The 21,926-nt window shown below is 46.4% G+C and overlaps 1 protein-coding gene across 6 annotated transcripts in view; it reads right to left on the bottom strand.

Annotated features, from left to right (window-relative positions):
* Positions 1-19,756, bottom strand: part of ADAMTSL2 (ADAMTS like 2) — a 57,577-nt gene extending 37,821 nt beyond the window's left edge. The window contains exons 1-8 of one of the 6 annotated variants that reach the window (XM_075905164.1): positions 18,940-19,756; positions 16,888-17,002; positions 13,528-13,670; positions 11,675-11,747; positions 9,486-9,588; positions 5,747-5,892; positions 5,521-5,644; positions 1,184-1,264 (exon numbers count right to left, since the gene is read on the bottom strand). In XM_075905164.1, the coding sequence (XP_075761279.1) occupies positions 1,184-1,264; positions 5,521-5,644; positions 5,747-5,892; positions 9,486-9,588; positions 11,675-11,747; positions 13,528-13,670; positions 16,888-17,001 (784 nt within the window). In that variant the 5' untranslated portion in view covers position 17,002; positions 18,940-19,756. Of the gene's footprint in view, positions 1-1,183; positions 1,265-5,520; positions 5,645-5,746; positions 5,893-9,485; positions 9,589-11,674; positions 11,983-13,527; positions 13,671-16,887; positions 17,003-18,939 lie in introns of those variants that run through there. The other 5 variants (XM_075905163.1, XM_075905167.1, XM_075905166.1 and 2 more) reach the window with 5 other exon arrangements.
* Positions 19,757-21,926: the final 2,170 nt, after the last annotated feature.

Genomic DNA, 21,926 nt, shown 5'->3' with positions numbered 1-21,926 from the left:
TTTGTAGTGTGTTAATCTGTTCAGATTTTTATTGAAGCCTAAATTGATAGTGTTGACAGGTAACTTCTTTTGCTGTTGTATATTGTTGTTTCTAATATCTAACCTAAATCTCCCTTGCTTCAGAATAAGTTGATTATGTCATTGCTATTTGTTTCTCATAAAAACTGCAAGTATTTTTATTTCCTAGATGCTGATAACACCTGGCATTTACTTATGTTATTACATTTGCTTTACAATAATATCCTAAAGCCTCATTAATATAATAAGGAACATAATAATAAATAATAATAATAATAATACATAATGAATAAAAGTGCTTTTCATCCACAGATCTCAAATTGCGTTACAAGTTCAGTGTCATTAATACCATAAGCTTCTTGCTACTTCGACTTTATTTCTACATCAGTATTTTGTGCACATCTGCGAGACTAAAAAAGCAGGGACTGTCATTTACTACATTTGTGCAGTGCCTTGCACAACAGGGCCCAATCTGGATGTGGCTTTTTGGCACTATCACAATATAGATGCTAAAATAACACAGGCTTCACCTGTTATGGACAAACTGGTTGGGTTTCAGGACTGTGCACCAGAAGTTCGAGTTTTTATAAAATGAAGATTATTCTTCTCTTAGCACATGGAAATCTTTCCATCTAAGCCATGTTGTAATAACCACAGAGCTTGAAGGCAGCATCAGAACTTGATACTCATTGAAGCATCTGTGTGAATCATTTGAGCAGAGTCAATTTGCTTACACCATCCAATTCCGGCACCTATCTGAAACCTGCATTCAGCCCTGGGCATTAGCCACGGTCCCCCAAGACATCAACAAGGCGATTATCTGAGTCATATTTTCTTTTTTCTGAGTGCTTGCTGTAGCCAATGCACTTTCTCTGAAATGCAGAAGTTCCATGGGCCCAAGAGAGAAATTAAAGTGCACGCAGAAATTATTTGAGAGCCAGGACGCGCATCTGATACAATCCTCTGCCACAGTGACAATATACATTGTTCAACAGTTCAGAATTAAAGCAGCTAAAAGGTTGCACCAGTTGAAGATTTGGTCCATGTCTGCAAATGTATTACCAACAAATGCTTTTACTTGCAAAGAAAAGATGAATACATTCGCGCAACCACACATCCACTTACACAAACACTTTTTAGCTAAATACCAAGAGGTTATACACACCCAAAACATCTGCCGATTTTTTCCGTTCTACTATCTGGATATCTCTGGCTCCAGCCGGAATATGAGTTACCAAAGAATAGCCTATGGAAAACTATACATTAATGAAAGGTAAACTTTGTAACCAATAATATGAACAAAGATGAGTTCAAGAATCAAGAGTGGGCACTTTTCAGGTTTTTTGAACATTTGATCCTTTCCAATTACATCTTTTTTAAATGATAGACATCAATAACCATCATATTACTCATGATGTCCATCCATATAAGGGAGTTTTCCTGCTTCTTTTTCCAGGGGTGTAAACCTCCATAGCAGTAAACTAATGTTAACTTCATCAACTTCAATGGAGTGACCTCAGTCCAGTTGAAGATTTGGCCGTCAACTCTGAATAAGAATCTGTCTACACTGCAGTCAGAGGTGCGACTGCAGCACATGTCCTCCTCAAGCTATCTTTGGTCGAATCCGCTCCTAAAGAACGATGGCTGGGCAGGGACTCTGCCCATGTACGCTGCTGCATCTTCAGTGCTAGTAATAGAGAGGTAGCCGTGTTAGTCTGATCTTGCTAAAACAAAAGGAAAAACGATGTAGCACTTTAAAGACTAAAACAAAAGGATGTGTTTGAAACAAGATTTAAAACATCTTGTTAGTTTTTAAAGTGCTACATCGTTTTTCCTTTTGTTTTCTCTGCTAGTGTTATTCAAGATGATTAGATCAAAGCTGGGTGCTGCAGTCACATCTGGTTGCAGTGCAGACAGACCCAAAGGCACATTTCCTGCCTGGATCTTCCCACTCTGAGTTCTACATTAGAGGGGAAAGTTGCATCCAGATACATAATTCCAGCTACGTTAATTATGTAGTTGGAGTCCACATACCTTGATCTGAGTATCCCCACCATCCCCACAGTGGGAGGCCAACAGGACCAAACACTCCTGTCAGTTCCCCTTACTCCTCGCAAGAGCAGGAGTACCAGTGACTGGCAGGGGAGCCCTCTGAGTTCAATTTAGCGAGTCTTAACTAGATCCGCTAAATCAAACTCTGGAAGATCAAGCACAGGAATGTCAATCTTCCCTGGAGTGAAAACATGGCCATGAGACTGATCTTGACGATCTATTTTTAAACCAGCATCTATTTGCCTTATAATGAAACTCCAACATTGCAGTTTGCTTGAAGAAAAATACACACCCAAAACATCTGCCTATTGTTCATCCCATTTATATTTCTCATGCAATTAAATCAGAATAATGCTATTATCCAGTAAGAAGATTTACAGTTATACATACTAAGAAAAAGAAAATCAATTGTTTCTGAATATTATGGGGGGAGGGGTGTGACAAGGCTTACCTACCCTGCACTGCAGGACAAGGGGTTGCCTGGGCCCAGTTAGCTGGGAAGACCCCTCCCCCACTGCTGGGCATGCTCCCTGGGGTGCATGGGTATAAAAACCCAGGGAGGTGCGCAGTCAGGAGGAAGGTCTCCTGAAGGGAAGGGGGCTGGGGCAGGAGCTTCTAGCCAGTCGCAGCTGCAACAGCAGACCCAGGAGGAGTGGACCCGGGAGCAGCTGCCACCGGACCCACAGCAGCCACAGGCCTTGGAGCAGCCGGACGGGCAGCCGCCGACACAGCCTCAGCGACAGCCTCGGCCGGTGAGACGTCCCGCGGGGACCTCAACCCATCGTACTTCACTCCGGGGACCTGGGCTCCCCCAGGGTGGTCAGAAGGAACCCAGGGCGGGGGGTTGCCCCTGCGGGCTTGGCACGTTGCGGGAGGGACCCCGCTGAGCTGGCCGTGCACCTTAAGGCTGCCCACAGGGCCCTGGGCTGGGACCCGGTGGAGCGGTAGGACCCAGGTCCCCCTACCATCCCAATCTGACGGCAACCCTGCTCCCAGGCTGTTGGGAAGAGTCGTACCCTGTTAGGTCAATTGTACTCCAAGGAGGGAGCAGCATTTGGAACTAGGCCTCTCAGGCTGGATATACCCTAGTAGAGGGGACTCAGACTTTGGAGTAGGCCATAGAGGCCGTATACGTCTTGATAAAGTGGCCACTGCAGGGTCGAAGGACCGTAAATGCCCTGAGAGAGAAACAGGTTATTCGAGGCAGAGGTCCTCATAGAGACTCGTAATGTCGTGGGGGTACACAACCCCCCTGACAAGGGGATTATATCTTATGTAGAAATATCAAATATTGATCACTAGGGTTGCCATTTGCTGTACAGTTAGGGCAGCAGTTGCCCATCATAGACCTTGGTTTGTAACGCCACTCCAGACTATTCATAATCTGTACTTTGCACACACACACACACCCCACACTGATTTTCCAAGCTATAATACAATGCCATGTAATGTTCTGCATGCTCACACGTCTTTACACAGTTCAGAATTCTTTTGAAAAGTCACCCCTGCTAAACCCTACTGTAGTCAGGATATTGGGCTAAATGAGCCAGTTATCTGACCCAGTATGAAAAACATCTCAGGTTCCTAGAATTATTTTCTTGAAATAGTCTGAAATAGCATCTTGAAAACAGCCTGAGTCATGACAAACTAAACCCTTGGGATATGGAAGAGGACACGGAGAAAGAAGATCAGAAGGGGGAAAGCCTCAAAAATATTAGGCATAATTTGAGGCTACGTCTTACACTACAGGTTTTGCTGGACAAGGCAATGCAAATGAAGTGTGAATTAGCATTTTCTCACGCTTCATTTGCATAATCTCTTCTGATCCAATTTTGCGCAAGGGGTTTTTGTGCAAAAACAAGCAATCTGGACGTTTCCTTTTTGTGCAAAAACCCCTTTTTGCACAAGATCCTTATGCCTCGAAAAAGGAGGTATACCGATCTTGTGCAAAAAGAGGTTTTTGCGCAAAAAGGAAACATCCACACTGCTTGTTTTTATACAAAAGCCCCTTGCGCAAAAACGGATCGGAAAAGATTATGCAAATGAAGCATGAGAAAATGCTAATTCACACTTCATTTGCATTGCCTCTTCCGGCAAAACTCGTAGTGTAGACGTAACCTCAGTGTTTGAGACCCTCATAACTGCAGCTAAAGTTCATAGGCTGTAGATCAAATACAATGAAGTGTTAAGAAGGACTATTTAAAAACTTGTATTAAATACTGCAACTAGCCTGGTAGTTGGACCATGGTCAGACCCACCGATGAGAAGAGGAATGGATAAAGGGGACAATTGCTCCAGGGCGCAGCAATTCAAACAGACCCGGGCTCCTGACTACCATTACCGCAGCAATTGCAGCAGCCAGAGCCCTGGGTTCTTTAAATGGCCACTGGAGCGCCGCATGGCGTGCTCCAGGCAACTCTGAGGGCCTTCTGCCCCAACCCCGCCTCTTCTGCCCAAGGCCCCGCCCCTTCTGGGAGCATGGAGCCAGAGCTTTCCCACCGGCCTGGCGAGTCTGTCAGCTCACCTGACCATGGTGCATTTCTTGGCTGGTTATTCAGGAGCCACCATTGTTGGGGATGACAAGACTGATTCTCCTCTCTCTCACCTTGATTTGACCCCAGTGTCATTTACTGGGCTAAATCCTAGGCAGCTGTAACACCACTGACGTCCACAGAGCGATGCTGACGCACACCAACTGAGAGGCCAGCCACTGATTTTAATGGAGTTATTCCTAATTTGGCCCAGCGCAAGTGAGGCTATGTCTACACTACAGAGTTTTTGCACAAAAAGGTGTGTGTGGATGGGAACAGGGTTTTTTTGTGCAAAAAGAGGCAATCAAAAAAGCACAGGTGCCCTGGTGGCCATTCTGTAAATAGCAATCAGAGTTTGCTTTCGAGAGAACGTCCATGCAGTCTGGATGCTTTTGCAGTGTGGACACACTCTTGCACAAGACGTTTTTGCAGAAGAACTCTTCTGCAGAAAGCTTCTTGCTCAAGAAGCCTGAAGTGTAGACATAGCCTCAGAAAATTAGGCTCTCGCTGTACTAATTCTGGGATTCCTAGCGTGTCAAAGATAACCTAGCTTCCTGTTGTAAAGCATTAATTCCTGGCCTTACTTGGAGTAAGAACTAAGACCGTAAAACTGAGATTGGTTCGTTATTTCACTCTGCTGCTCCCAGATTCAGTGTAATGAGGTTCCGATTTTGGATCAGCACATTGCTTGATCCTTGCAAGGTTACCTGTATCCTTTAAAAAAGGGCTTTCCCTGTCCTAAAATGTAAGAGTGACAGTCTTAAAAAACAAAAGACAGAACTTGAAAAAAAGAAAGAAACCCAGAAAATAACAGGGCACTTGGCTGTATTTTGAAACTAAACCTAATGTACAAAAAAGCCACGTTAATTGTAAACAGTCACAAGCTAGGAATACAGGAAAGGGTAATGTAAAGTCTTACCAAGATGTGAATTTCCTTTTCTGTAACTCCCAGTTACATGAGTGCAGCTACTCCCGTCCCCTTGGCAAACCCCACATTTATCCAACATGTGGGTGGAAAACAGAATCCCATCACAGCCAATTGGCTAGAAAAATGGTAAATAGAGTATTGAGGGCCAGGCAAATATTGCACCCGTTGTAATTTTCTGAATGCTGCTGACAATATTTTTGCTATAATGTTTAACAACCTCACATTTTCCAGACACGCAAACCCCTCGGAAATCGGTGTATTTGCAGGAGGTTCCATCCCGAGCCTGAACCATGAGCTGTCTCTGACCATCCACCGTGGTGCAATGCAGGTCGCAGGGCTTGCTAGAAATGTGAACATAGTCATCTAAGGGGAAAGGACAGAAACAGATTCAAAACAGAAAAAACACAATCGCTCATCTTCCCGACTCAATGCTTGTCTGTCAAGCTGAATCACAACAGCAATGAGACGATGCACTGCACGGCGAGCGGACATTTCAGGAGCTGCCACCTCCAAGGGTTGGAAACTAGATTGGAGATCACAGTTCTCATAGCATGATAGGCACAGCATTGCAAATCCGCGCACTGGTAAGTTGTCCTTACCTCCTGCAAGTCATTCCGCATGCTAATGTTATCCATTATATACACAACATGGCTGAGACTTTGCAAAGCTGCCAAGCAGATGGGCATCTCCAAGGCAGCTTTAAAAAATGTAGGTATGTATAAGCTATTGAGCCATAGAGCTAACACCAGTCTCTGGGATTACTTGCAGGAGCGAGGATTACTCACCTATATAGGGAGCTGCAGTTTATATAATCCAAACATGCATACCTGAATATTTCTATATTTGATATATAGCTTTGTTATACATACACAGATTGAACCTCTCTAGTTCAGCACTCTCTGGTCTGGCAACATCCATTGTCTGGCTTGATTTTAGTTAGCCGGCTGTCCACTTATTATGGGTGTGGCCAAGAGCTCTGCAATCCCATAAAGTCTGTGTACAGCCACCACCAGTGCTGGCTCTCAGTGTTCTGTGCTGTTATTTAGCTCTAATTTACCCCAAAATGTCTTCTAAGCAGTGGAAGTCTTGGCAATGCTGCTAGACAATACTGATCTTTGGTTCGGCAAAATTTGGTTTGGTAAATTCTCTGGTTTGGCACCAGTCAGGTCCCGAGAGTGCCAGACTAGAGAGAAAAGACAAGACTATGCAGCACTTTAAAGACTAACAAGATGGTTTATTAGATGATGAGCTTTTGCGGGCCAGACCCACTTCCTCAGATCAAACTGTGGAAGAAAATTGGCATGACCATACAGAGGTTCAACCTGTACATGTAAAAATGACATATTAATATATACTTTTATATTATGGAGATTAACCAAGTAAATTAATACAGAGCTAAAATAAGCTTTACTGCTGTATGTGGACAAGCACTGCAAATGCTTTGACAAGCATCGGTTTGAATTGGTTCATGAGCTCACTTGCATTGTGTGCACCCCCTGCTGCATTTGCTTGCCGCACATATTCAGATGACTGAATCCACTGGCAGTAACGTTCACTGAAACAGTGAATTTTAAGTGGATAGTGCAGAATATTCACAGAAAGCAAATTGCAAATTCATATTGGCTCCAGAAGCCCGATCCTGAGAGTTACACCCAACTAGTCAGGGAACAGAAATATACCCGCTGATCTTTATGTCCCATTAAAACAGCGTGACATTCAAAACATCCTTTTCAGACTCTCCCAAGGAGCTGCTTCCACACCCGCTACCATTCAAGAATCCTTCACAGAAACTATCCAGTGAATAATTTCCAGAAGTAAATAGGGTTGTGGAAATTACCTCCTGGCCACAGGAAAGAGTCAATATTGGCCAAAGAAATTATTGATTATGAATCATTCACCTTCACATCACAGGCCAAATTAAGGCCTGACCTGAGCAGGGGCTTGGGTGCAGCATGGACTTGTATCACTGCAGGAGGGGCAAAGAGAAGGCATGAGGCACAACTGATCCCTGGCATTTTGCAGGCTGCAAAATGATGCATCGTGCACCCCTCCTAATGTAAAAGGATGGGCAGGTTCCCGGCTCCACCTTCTCCCTGCCTCTGCGAGCAGTTGTAATGCTCCCCTGAATGTCCCTGGCTCTTACCATGTGACCCAAAGGTTTTCCTTGAGACCCCAGACACAGCCCACTTATGATGGGGAAATTTTTCATAAACGCCTTGGGACCCAAACTCCCATTTTCAAAAGCGATTTAGGCCCCCTCTTGTGAAAGAACAGGTTGGGTTAGATAGCATGAGCTTCTACATCTGTGGTCCAGCATCCCCGTGGGTGATCCCAGACTGGAACGCTCATGGGACAAAGCGGGCCTGCATTCAACAGCTCCTCCCTGACTCTCCCAGAGCACTGCAAATAGCTCACTTGCAGCGCCCAAGCTCAGGGAAAGAAGGGGAGGAGTGGGGATGGCGGGACACTTGGGCTATGTCTAGACTGCAGGCTTCTTTCGAAAGATCGCGTCTAGACTGCAGGCGGATCTTTCGATAGAGGAAATCCGCTTTTTCGAAAGAGAGCACCCAGCGAGTCTGGATGCTCTCTTTCGAAGACGGCCTCTTTACATTGTAGAACGCCTTCTTTCGAAAGAGGAACTTTCGAAAGAAGGCGTTCTTCCTCGTGAAACGAGGTTTACCGCCATCGAAAGAAAAGCCGCGTTCTTTCGAAATAATTTCGAAAGAACGCGGCTTGAGTCTGGACGCAGGGGAAGTTTTTTCGGGAAAAGGCTACTTTTCCCGAAAAAACCCCTGAGTCTGGACACGGCCTTGGAGGAAGAGGCAGAGTGACTATGTAGCCCTGTAGGGTTGCTTTCCTGGCCTCTGGCCATAGGGCTCCACAACTACCCTGCCTCTTTCCCCGAGCATCGACGCCAGTGCCTGCTCTGTCAATGCTGGCCCCGGAGCCGGCAGCAACAGAAGGGCTGGCATTGACCTCCCATGGTCTGGCAGATTCTCTGGATGGGGAGCTGTTAGGTCCTGAGGGTGCCAGAGCAGGGAGGTACAACCCGTATTTAGGTGTTAGCTGTGTTCAGTGTTGCAACGTCTGGTTGATTTAGGAGCCTGCCTCTTCCTTTGAAAATGAGATTTAGATCCCCACATCAGTCAGGAATCGCAATTTTAAGTGCCACAGCAACAAAATACCTTTGAAAATCTGAGCCTTCGGCTCTCCAGGCCAGAGTGTCAGCTTTGAAAATGATTGTTATCTGGGCAGATACAGATAGGGGCTCAGTGGAATTTTCAAAAGTACCTAACTCTCTGCTGTCCATGGGAGTCAATGACTAGGTGCTTTTGAAAATCTCACTCAGTCCTATCTGGAGTTTCCTAAATCTCTTTAAAAATCTGGTCCTTAGGAGCCAAAGTCTGATAGAAAAATCAGTAAGTAAGTTGCCTGCCTCGTTTCTGAAAATGGGGTGTAGGCTCCAAGGTCACATTGTCAATTTACAAAGTTTTACTCTATGTAGCCATTGAATTGACGCGTTTCATTTCGATGACCCTCAACAAAACTAAGAACTATTTACAGAGGTGATGTGTGAGGATGTTATCAAATGTCACTGAAATGAAATGGGTCGGTCCCATGGCCATGCTGCACTCTTCAGAGGACATTTTGTTTGGGCAAAGCTGCTCCTAATTGCTGAAACAGTCCATCTCTCCATGTTATCTTGTCTGTTAGATCTTAACACGCAAGCCTGCTAGTCTAGAGTCACTGAAGTCAATGGGAGTTTTGGCCAAGAGAGGACTGTAGGATCCAAAGTGTGAGCTAATTTGTCATTTTTTTTCAGTGCTTTGTGACTGCAGAATGCTTCTTTGCGCCTGGGCAGAGGTTGTCCCTGAGTCTTCCTGAAGTACATAGCATCATAACTATCAAAATATTTTGGTTAAGCGTTATAGAGCACACAAAGAATGTCTTGTTACCAGGATATAAAGGTTTCCATTGATACGTTCTTCCGTTATACACATGGGAGTTAAAAGATGAGCACTGTTCCTCTCGAAAGCTCCTTCCGGTCGGAGGGCACTCCTAAAATGGGATACATTAATATCTCGATGAAAACAAAATGCAGGAAAGGATTTGGTGGACCTCAACTGGTCCCTTCTACAATTATCCTGCTCCAGTCCCTGGGGCCTGGCTGCCACCTGTCTCTCAAAGGGGCTAATCGTGCAAAGTGCGGAGTGCCGTCTGCACAGTAGCTCAGCCCCTTCTGCGCCTACTGGAATCGTCATCAGAGCACCCGACACACAGCGATGCAGGCGCAGCTTGAAACTTTCTCGAGGACCCCACCACACAGGTAGAGGGGCAGTTCCACCAACCAAAATCCCCACTTCTGGGGTGCAGCTGCAACCACCAACCCGGGGCTATAGCTGGCTACAACGCTGAGCTGGGTTCTGTTTCCAGTTCTTCTACAGGCTTACTCTGCGAATGAGGCCAAGTTACTTCATCTTTGTGTGTCTCAATCCCCTGTCTGTCAAATGAGGGGCAGTCCTGCTTCCCTCCCACAAAGGGGTCATGTGAGGTGCTGCAATTAGGGAAGTGAATGGATAAACGTGTAACCTTACTGGGTGATGCTTATGCTAATTGGTTAATAGGAGTCCGGGAGCAGACCTTCACCCTCCCGCTGCAGCCTGCTGCAGGTGAAGGGCTGCTCCAGCTCCGTTGGTCCCACCATGGGGCAGGCCAGCAGCCCTCCTGGCTGGAGGCTGCTCCAGCCGGGCTGTGGGAGCCCCACCCACCCACGGGATCCACTTAATCGGTTAACCAGTTAAACTAAACATTTAACTGGTTAACTGACTAAACAGGATTTTATATCTATTTAGACACTGAGGCTACGTCTCCACAGCAAGGCTTTTGCGCAAAAACAGTCCACACCTTAAGCACGCTTTGGCACAAGTCAATCAACAGTAAAACAGCGGAACAGAGGGCTTAACTCCTTTTTGCGCTACAGCTGTTGCACAAAAAGGCATGTGTGGATGCTCCGCAGGGGTTTCTTGCCCAAAAAGAGCCTACCCGAAAAAACACAGCTGCTCTCAGAGCTTTCTTGCGCAAGAGCATCAATGCAGTGTGGAGGCTCTCTTGCACAAAAGCACATCGCAAAAGCAATGTGCTTTGAGGTGCGGACGTTTTTGCACAAGAAATCTTCCTCAAAAGACTTCTCGTGCAAAAACCCTGCAGTGTAGACGTAGTCTTAGAACCCTGCGCAGATATATAAATGTGGGTCTGCATCCGATCCACAATCCGCTCCAGGCCTTTCTGTGGATCCGCACCCACATCACGGCAGCAGCAAGCGGGGTCATGGTGACTCCCTCTCGGGAGGAGCATTGGTGTGGGTGAGTCCTAGGGGTGCTTGTCTCTCTCTCCTTTGCCTGGTGCTCCAACTGGGGAGTGGAGTTGGAGGCTCCTGTGGAGGAACATGGTTGGGGCAGGTTGCTTGTCCCAGTGCCCAGTAGGAGTGCCTGGCAGGTCAGAGCCGGAGAAACCAGGGGACTGACAGAACTGCCTGGCCCCTGAGCAAGAGGGGGCAGCTCCACACTCCTGGAAGGGATGGGGCCTTGGGGCAGCCAGCCATCAGCGCTGTCCAGAGTGTGCCACACCCCCCTTTCTCCTCCTGTCAGCCCCCAGAGCTGCCTGGAGCGTGCCTCACAGCATTCCAGCGGTGATTTAAAGCCCAGGGATCCAGCTGCCACTGCCGCTATGGTAACAGTGGCGGCTAGGAGCCCTGGGCCCGTTTGAGTCACTGGGCCCCAGGACAAACATTCTGCCTCAATCCCGCTCCTCCATGGGAGCACCCCAACCCCGCTCCACAGTAAAAACTAGGCAGGGTGGAGTGGGACAAGCACCCATGTAGAGCCCTTTTTGTAATATCCACATCTACTCCAATATCCATAAAGATTAATCACAGATATCGTCGGATTCGCGGGGCTCTACAGATGCTGCAGTGATGGAAGCCACGGAAAAGCCAACAATCAAAATGCAGTCACTTGGTTTTGGACAAGATGAACATCTCTCAGTTTCCCCTCTAACTAGCTCTGCAGAAATGCTGCTGTATTAAAGGACCATGATTAGTAATATAACATTTGGAACATTCCCCATGAGAAAAGGATATTCTTACTTGTACTTTGCAGAGCTGATATCTTTTGGATGTCCCAGTGCAAGTTTTATTAGCAAGCCCACTCAATGACTTTCTTCTGAATAAAGAAACGATCGTTAGACGTGAAGTTCGAATTTTTGACAAATAAAATCTACATTCCCTGTTTTTTGTAAGGGTTCCCGCTAATAGGGACAATTCCTTAAACCAGGACCCTACTGCAGTCAATGGCAAAGGTTGACTTGACTTGAATTACTATAATTGCTTAGTAATAGAGATGTAGCCGTGTTAGTCTGGTGTAGCTGAAACAAAAGACAGGACTATGTAGCACTTTAAAGTCTAACAAGATGGTTTATTAGGTGATGAGCTTTCGTGGGCCAGACCCACTTCCTCAGATCAAATCAAATCGGATTTGATCTGAGGAAGTGGGTCTGGCCCATGAAAGCTCATCACCTAATAAACCATTGTATAATTGCTTAGTAAGTTTATTACAGTGGCACCTAGAGGCACCAGCCCCACTGTGTTGGGTGCTATGAACACTTACTACTAGGCAGTCCTCACCCCAAAGGCAGACTTGCTCAGTGGGTGTAAGAGCAGGCTTCTATTGAATTATTAAGTTATAGTTCAAGCCACCACTGATTTTTTGTCAATTACTCTAGACATGAAATGTGGTTTAATACGTACACGAGTAATGTGAAATGGGATAGATAGATAGATAGATAGATAGATAGATAGATAGATAGATAGATAGATAGATAGATAGATAGATAGATAGATAGATAGATAGATAGATAGATAGATAGATAGATAGATAGATAGATAGATAGATCTTTTTCTGGGTTATACGCTTTAGTCAAGTACAGTCATTGAGTACATACAGGAATAACTTCAGGAAATTCCATGACTTGTGTTATCCAGGAGGTGAGACTAAATCATGTAATGGTCCCTTCTGTCTCTAAACTCTATAACAGTGGTCCCCAACGTTTTGGGGCTGCCAGGCGCCTGGAGGTGGGGCCACTCACGCACTGCGCGTATGGGGGCGGGGCCGCTCACAGGCCACGTGACTGGGGGCGGGGCCAAGCATGCGCCGCACGCCCGAGGTCGGCACCAGCATATGCCGTGATCCCGGGCAGGGGATGCCCAGGTTCTGCGCGGCGCCCTCGGGGCCAGGGCACCCGGGGGCAGGGGTCAGGGTCAGCACCGGCACGTGCGGCACACCCGGGGCCGGGGCCGGCCATGCACCCAGATTGCTCCGCGGGCGCATGTAAAGGGCCCGGCAGGCGCCATGACGCCCGCGGGCACCGGGTTGGGGACCACAGCTCTATAACTCTATTAATTTAGTGGCTTGCAAGGAATAAGCTGATGACTTTAGCTCAGCTCCTAGAAGTCAAACACCCACATCATAAAAACACCCAGTCTCCCTGGCACTGACAGACACTTCATGTGGTTGCATGAGCAGAAAGGCTACACATTCACTGAATATACAGAAGGAGTGACAACCTCACCCTCGGAGGGGGTCTTTCCCGCTCAGGACTGGAGCACAGTGGCAGGGAGCAGAGCTTTGGAAGTGTGTGTGTGTGTGTGTGTGTGTGTGTGTGTGTGTGTGTGTGTGTGTCTGTTCTATGGACAGGCAGAGATGTTCATTCACTAGTGCTTTCAATCCAGCATATTTTCCCAATGACACATTTACTGTGGTGTCATCTACTGGATCAAATTCCACTCTGGGATAGAAGGACGGATGTCCATAGATTTCAGGGGGTTGCCGGAATGTGACCGAGAGCAGAATTCTGTGCCGTTTACCTAGCATGTCAGGCACGTGGTGTTACAATTTTCTGCCTGTGTAGTTCACGTGTGCCACTCAATTATTCTGACAGTACCTCTGCCGGAGGCAGTGCCTCTCCTGGGATTTGACACCTCCCCCGCAGGTTCTCGTGCATGCTGTCCATTTGGTCCACTCCCCCCACCAGTATGCCGTGACATCTGCTCCTTCTTCGAGGCTGTTTGACGTCTGCACGTTATCCTATTCACCATGCAGGGCATTCACGTCCAGGAGAGAAGAGGCGTTAAACATTTACACTGCTGAGTTAGCATGACTAGGAGTTCTGCACTCCAGGCCCACAAACAGCAGACTGGATCCACTGAAGCAAAGTCCAAGCAAGAGGGCTTTGAGTAGGGGTAGGGCAGGGATATTAGGGGAATGGGACCACCTTCCAACTGCTGAGCAGGGCATGTGCTGAACAGTCTATGCATAGCACTTCCCTATCTTAGGGTTTTTCTATAGCACCCATCACCATAGTATCCAAGCATAATGATAGCAGTAATTGCAGCCTACCATGCCACTCTGCCATGGGGCAGATCCATGCAGCTCACGGACCATGTTCTCCCAACCCCCACAACCCACCCCATACTGCACACTTGTGCACTGAATCACAGTGCACAGGGAATGAGGAATCTCCTTAGTGGCTTCTCCATGGCATGTCCCTCTAGACCAGTGGTTCCCAAACTTTCGGCATCATGCCCCCTTTTTGATTTTTGAAACACCACCACCAAATAGCAGCAAAACTTGTTGAGAAAGAAAAAGGAACTGACTGGGGACAAAAACCAAAAATAGCAGCAAAACTTGGGAGTGGGCGATTGACGGGGGGGGCTGGTTTGCCTCCCCCCCCCGGAATTTCTTCACGTCCCCCCAGGGGGGCATGCCCCCCAGTTTGGGAACCCATGTTCAACACAGAGAAGACACAGTGTTTCCCACCATATTGGGGGTAGAGCTATGCAGAAACCAGAAGTGCCATCTTCTGGGAAATCCCACAGTTTCCAAACTGATTTTTGTTCAACTTTGGAACAAAATGTCAATGTTCAGAAACTCCTTGTAACATTATATTTTCTGAAAAAAATGGTGTGGGGTCAGTCTAACCATTTCACGTAGCTTCTTACTTGTATAATATAATTATAATATAATATAATTAATTAATACATTTCAGAATGCAAAAGTCATTTTGAAACAAAAAATCAAAATGAAACATTTCAATAAGGCTGAAAGTCAATGTTTTGACCTCATTAAGCATTTTCATTTTTTTCAGTGACATGGACACATTCCTGCAAAACATGTTTGTGGATCCTCATTTGCCAATGGAAAAGTGTTTTGTCAGAAAATTTTCAACCAGCTCTAATCCAGGGCCTTATGCAACTTCCACCATCCACCCAAGAGACATAGGCTTTCCCCGTCAGTCCTCACCCAGTCAGAATTCCCATTAACTTAAAATGGGAGTTATGATGGAGTCAAGGGGGGCCCCAAACCTCCCAGGTGATGACAGTACCCTTTACCCTTTAGTACTCTCTGATCCTTGATCCATACTGAATTCAAACTCAGGATGTTGAGGAGTTAGGTTCACCAAAGGGTATGTGACGGGTTTCACCAAGGACAGACCATAAGCATTAGGGTTGTTCATCTTAGAAAAGGGACCATTAAGTGTGTGTGGAGGGGGGGATATGACAAAAATCTATAAAGTCATGAAGTGGTGTGACGTAGTGGGGGTACCTGGCTGGTTTCTATGCTGCTGGCTCTGGGGTAACCCCCACTGGCTGCCGTGGGTACCACGACCCAGCAAAACAGGATGAGTCACTATGCAAACCAGTGGCCAGACACCCCCCATGGAGAGGAACAAAGGAAGGTGGAATGCTGCCCTGGCTGGGGGGGCAGGGCTGGAAGAGTGTTGGTTAGTTGCTGGCTGGGAGCATGGAGGAGACAGCCTAGGGAAAGGGGCTGGAGTTTAGGGGCCCAGTCTCCCCCATCTCAAGGGGGCCTGAGGCATCCTAGCCCAGCTCTGTGACCAGATTCCATCTGTGCTGTATCCTGAAGAGGCAATAAACTTCCTCTATTCCACCGGCTGGTGCAGTCTGTTTGTGCCATTTCGGGGTGCAGGAGGCGGGGGACCCCAACGCGTCGTCACAAGTGGAAAAAAAGTGTTGCTCATTTTTCCCCACAGTACAAAAACCAGGCGTCACCCAATGAAATTAATAGGCAGTGGGTATAGTATAAACAAGCGGAAGTTCTTTTCCACACCACACACAACTAACCTGTGGAACTCATTGCCAGCTCAAAAGTATCACTGGGCTCAAAAAAAGAATAGGCAAGTTCATGGAGGATAGGTCCATGAATTGCTAGTAGCTAAGGTGGTAAGGATGGGCCCCCCCTGCTCCAGAGCAACCCTAAATCTCTTGCCACCAGAAGCAGTGAGTGTAAGCCAGGAGTGAATCACTCCAACAGGCCTGTACACTGTCCCCGAATTTATGGTCCTGGTCCCTACCCTGAGAGTACTGAGCTAGCTGGACCATTGGTCTAAACCAGTAGGGCAGTTCTTAGGTTTAAGTACAAGAGCAAAGGCAACAGCACTTGCCTCACCCAAAACAAAACCCTCCCCTGCCTTGTGTGGGTGGTGAAGTGGAAGAGAGAACAGACAGTTCTCTTCCCACTCGCTCCTTTATGCTCTCTCAGCAGCTTGGCAGCACACCAGCCCAACTCTCCCTGGATGCCGCAGGTGCAGTGAATGCAGCCTGTTTTGGTGCATGGCGTGGTCCTCTGGGAGATGTTCCCAGATTTCCTTTGATGACACTGTTGTTAGCAAGAGGTGGGGTGATGCACATTGCCTCTATCTTGGAGCAGCCGTTGGAAATGCTACCAGTGGCTCTGTCACCATTCCTGCCTTTCCGTTCCCAGCGCGACCCTGCTCTCAGCCGGCTTTAGGATCTTAATGTATTGCCACAACTGCTCTGCTCCCACACAGTCATAGCCAGAGGCGCTCTCATCTCCCTGGCACTAGCAGATTAATTTTTCATAGGAGGTTATGTTTCCATCCCCTTCCCTGGCTACTGATCTTTATCAAGGAAAAGGACACTCCATGAAAAGGAGTCCTTAAATCTAGCAACTGATCAAGAGCCAGGGAGAACGAACTGTGCTACCTAACGAACATGTGTCATTTTATGTAAATATTGTGGATAAGGTGAGATCCCTCTTAAGGAGATCCAAGTTGCAGAAGGGAAACCAGTCAATGAAATACCTACCTCATATGTGCAAGAGTCTGGATGTGCAGATTCTAAAACACAAAGTCAAAATAAGATGCACCTACTGGAGAGTACCTGGGCTCAGTTGTTTGGTGAGCTCAGAAACCAGTCTGCCAGGTAAATATGGAGCTATCCTTTCAGCACCAGCATTTTACCTGCCCGGCTGATACACTTACCTGAGAAATCACAAAGGCAATGTTTCCTACAAAGAGCATAATGGCCAGGGTCCCCTTCAGGTGAGAACTTTCACAGATGAAGATGCTGCTCCAGAGCCATTTAATTATTTTCATTCTATAAAGCCCAAAAGTATGTAATTGAAAACACGGGTGTAATTTCATTAATGGGCAATTTTTAGAGATGAGATCCATGCTACTGAGACAGAGCCATTGTGCTTTGAGATACATAGAAGGCACAGGATCAACTAGCCTATTTTATTGCGTCATCACCAATGGGCAAAAAGAAAATAGTGATCATAAAGGAGAATAAGGATTTGTTCACTAACAAAAATGATTACCTTGTAAAAAGGACAGATGGATTTTTATAATGGCCATAATTTCTATACCGTTAATTAATTAAAAGAAAATGCGGGGGCAGATGTTCAACTCGTGTAAATGGATGTAGCTCCACTTGCGATCAATGTCTCGCCAATTTATTTGCACTCGCCAATTTATTTGACGCCAACACTAACCTATTTCCACTGAAGACAATAGGGAGTCATATCGATTTACACCAGTTGAGGACTTAGCTCTGAAAGAATTACATGAAAGCACCTGGCAGCAAGAGAATTAGCCAAAATGCAGATCCTGTCTGTGTGTTTAAGTTGAGTGAAGAGTTTCAAATTCTGTGCAGGAAGCATTGGAGAAAAAGAAATAGCTGTATATTTAAAATGCAATAATTTGAACATTTGCTGCTACAACCCTGTCACGTGATAGATTCAAATAAAAAAGGGAGCGCAATTTGAGTCTTTATTTTTCCTTTTCTAAGACAGCAGTTCCTCTTGTTCTACTTTAGTTCCTGCTGATGGAAAAATCTGTTCCTTTGCAAAGAAATCCTCTAAAGTTTTTTTTAAACAATAAATGTCAGCCTTTCATTTCTGTCCCCTACAGCTCTGGAAGGAAGGGTAAAAGAAAAACCAGCAACCCTGAATGACATGACTTTAAAGAAAATGCAGTGCAATATAGTCCACTAGAGTAAAGTGAAACCCCACTGTAGGAGACAGAGATGAGCAAAGTTTCAGGTTCAAAGCTATGAAAGCACCACATGTCTGAGAGGGAAAACCTCTCTCCTAGCACTAGACTTCCCCATAAAAGTAAATATTCAATAAAGTGGGAAGGTAAGTAAGACCCAGACAGCCCTTGGGGAGGGGGGAAAAAGATTGCCATCAGGTCTGGAGCATAAAAATGTCCCTCTTTCACCCCTTTAAACTAGTCCCCCTTTCTCCACCTGAGCTTCTGTAGCTGTTTTAGGACCGTGGCCCTAGTGGTAAATGCATCAGAAATGTGGCTAGTGTCTGATTTAAAGGGATCATCAACTAGTTTTCTTATCCCTTCCCCCTCCCACCTCCCTTGAGTATTCACTTAATATGCTGAAGATGGTTTTCAAAGCTTAAAGTCCATTAACTGAAGCCCAGAGTTCTTGGCTGTGAGTCCCAGGGACAGGTGGCTGAGACTTGCCTTACACTTGGTTTTCATTAAGACTTCCAGACACTGCTGGTCCAAAGCCAATAAAACAACTTGCTCGGGTGTTATCCTTTGTTCAGTCAAAAAAAAAACCCGTCAAAACACTACCCTCAGTCTTTAGGGGGGCAGAGTAGGAGAGAACACCCCAACTAAAATAAAAATCGATCAAAAACCAAAGGGCAATCAATGAGTCTGTGGACAGGAGAGAATCCAGTGTCCTAATAGCAAGGCAGACAGACAGCTTTAAGGTCTTTCCCATCCAATAATCCTACCAGGTTATATAACTGTCTCCTGACACAGAACATGACTCCCACCAAGTCTAATCTAGCTCCACAGCAAGGAGTCCAGGTGGGGAGAGCAACCCCTCTGAACCGAAAGGGGCTGGTAACTTTTCTGGCACTTCAGCAGTTTTTGCTTAGTTGGGGGGGAGGGGGGAGGGAGAATTGTCTTTTCTCATTTTGGTTCCTTTTTCTTTTTCTTCTTCTTCTAAATCAATATATTTAAAACCTTGGGGATCATTGCCACGAAAGTACAATAAATAAGCCATACCTTGAAAAATGGGGAAGTGCCAGCAAGGTGCAAGGGGTTTGTTTTAAGGCTGAAGATGCTCCAGACACCAGGTGCAAAGGCTTGTGTGTGGGGGGAAGAGTGAGCAGCAGCAGCAGCAGCAGCAAAAGGAGGAGCAGGAGTTGCAGATACACACACTCTCTCTCTCTCCCTCCCTCCCTCCCTCTCTCCTCAAACTTCAAAGGGCAGCCAAAGAGCCTGGGTTTCCAGCGAAGAGGAGCTGCCTAGTGGCTTTCCCAAGTCGGCTTTAGTCGGTTTTATAGCTGTCAGACAGACTGTGAGGAATTCTCACTTCTCACCCTGAGATGTCTCACCCCCCTCCCCAAGCCCACAGTTTAACCCGCTCAGCTCCCCTAATGCAGGCCAGCAGCAGCTGGTTTCCTGCAGCGAGGCTGGTGGAGGAGTGGAGCGGGGAGCTGTACGCATGCGTTTCTCCTCACCAAGAGCGAGACAGACACACACATGCACACAGAGCCAAGCGTTCGGCCCTGGAGTCTAGCGGGGAAGAAGGCAAGCCAGGCCGAGCGAGACAGCCGCGCGGGCAGGCCGGCGGGGCCGGCAGAAAGGACTATGCTATTCCACAGTGCAGGCCCAGCCGTCTCAGGGAGAGAGCCGCACTGGCGACGCCGCCGCATTCTTTTCTCGACACAAGACACGCAGCCAGGCGTGCAGTTTTATAGCACAGCCAGAGGGAAGCAAAGGGCATCTAAGGCCGTCGGAATGCGAATCCTTCCCCGCGCCGTCAGACGTCGCTAAGGACACGAGCAAGGCCCTGCCGTCCTGGCCCTGTCAGAACGGTCACCTAGCTGGCTTTCTCTAAGTCGGCTTTTTCATAAGGACAGGCGCTTATCCTATTGCACAAACCCCAGCTTGGGCTGCTCTTCACCTGCTCACTGCCCTTTGACCTGCCCACCATGGACAGGAGTTTACTCTCTGGCCGGCATCACTTTCAGGCTCACTGGACCACACAAGCTGTCCCACCACATCAAGGAAAGCCTTGTGTCCACACAGAAGCTGCACTGCCTTACGTATTCCAATACAGCTAAAGCAGAACAAGCCCCCAGGTGTGAGAGTGCTGATACCACCACACAGGAAGGGGAATAAGCAATAGTGCTCTGAGATCTTTGTCGACCCATGGGAAATATCTCCCCATATTTCCTCCTAAATTTTTCCAGAATCATTTCACTATTTTGATATAACTTCCCTGCATGGACACTCCATGCCAGAATTAAATCACTTTCATTCTAGGGTATTTCCTCTGCCTCCTAAGTGGAGTGATTAATTCCAGAATAAAGTCAGATTCCTTTTGAAATGGAGAGTATGTCTACACTAGAGATTTTTTGGAAAAATGGCTGTTTTTGGGGAAAAAAAAACTTTAATTATGTCCACACTGCAATCACATTCTTTGAAAAGAAAATTGAAAGAACAGAGCATTTTTTCTGACATTGGTAATCCTCTTTCTACGAGGAAGAAGCTTTTTTCCGAAAGAGCTCTTTTGGAAAAAGGTGTGTGTGGACGGGGAAAAGGGAGTTCTTTTGGAAGAAGAGGAAAGAGGAAAAAGCGCAGCTGCCCTGGTAGCCACTCCGTCCGTAGTAATCACAGTTTAAATGTGAGATAGCATCCATTCAATGTGGATGCTATCTTTCGAAAAAGCAGATGGCTTTTTCGATGCGCTTTGGCAGTGTGGACGCGCTGGTTTGGAAGCAGCTTTTTCGGAAGATCTCTTCCAGACAAGCTTCTTCCGAAAGAAGCCTGCAGTCTAGACATAGCTACAGTGTACACGTGGGGAGTTATTGCAGAACGGTGATGGCAGAAAAGTTGTTCCGCAATGCTATGCCAGTCCATTTCTGCATAAAGACAAAAAGCACACTGCACATGTACCAGTCAAAGTGCCTCCACACTAGGGAGGGAGTTGTACACGTATAAGCATTTTGGTAAAAAAAAATCCCCTTCCTAACTGAAAAACTGCAAAATCTGTGTGTAGAACAGACCTTGATAATTAAAAAAAAAAAACAGAAGAAATTTTTATTCACAGATATGAGTCTCAAATGGAGCTAAATAGATCTATGTAGGCTGGGGACCTCAGACTTTTCTCTATCATATGGGGATAATTTGTGGCTATAGTGTACTGGTGTAGAACGGAGATAGTCTGTTCGCTTTCTCTGTATGTGCAGAAAAACAGTAGCACATAATCCATTTAATATGAAATAATAATGGGTTTAATTACATACCATGACCAGAGTCTCTGTTGTTATGATCTGTAAAATTCCACTGATTGGCTTTGAACAAAAGCAATAGATGTTATTTACCACTAGATGAGGGGATAATAAATGCAGTGCTCATATGGAGACAAAGATGTATCTGTATGAAATAGTATCAATATCGATAACCACAGTTATCCTGACTGCAGCCCTGAGGGAAAATTCTGAAATTGTACATTATACAGCCTGTCAACAGAGCTGCTGAGGAATGGACTGTTAAAGGGCGCTTGTTTGTTGTTGTTTTACTTTGAAAGTTAGTCTCGGACTCATGAAAAGCATTGGTTGGATTGATTGATCTCCAGATGGGATAATCCTTTCTGGAACTCCTGAACAGGCACAGAACCATCAGTGATGGAGCAAGCTTCCTTAGCCCACCACCAATGAATGTCAAGACATGTCTGCAAAAGCCCATGCAATTTGGAGCACCTTAGTAGCCCCAAGCAAACTTTTTTTATATATATATAAAATGGAGATTGCCTATCTCTTAGAACTGGAAGGGACCTTGAAAGGTCATTGAGTCCAGTCCCCTGCCTTCACAGCAGGACCAAGTAACATCCCTGACAAACTTTTGCCCCAAATCCCTAAATGGCCTCCACAAGGATTGAACTCACAACCCTGGGTTTAGCACACTGATGCTCAAACCACTGAGCTATCCCCTCTCCCACCCCCAGCACTTAGCGGAGGCTTCTTGCTATAGAGAAGGACCAG

This window comes from Pelodiscus sinensis, chromosome 22 (genome assembly GCF_049634645.1).
Source record: "Pelodiscus sinensis isolate JC-2024 chromosome 22, ASM4963464v1, whole genome shotgun sequence".
In the NCBI taxonomy this organism is placed as follows: domain Eukaryota; kingdom Metazoa; phylum Chordata; order Testudines; family Trionychidae; genus Pelodiscus; species Pelodiscus sinensis.
This window is presented reverse-complemented; position numbering and strand designations above follow the sequence as displayed.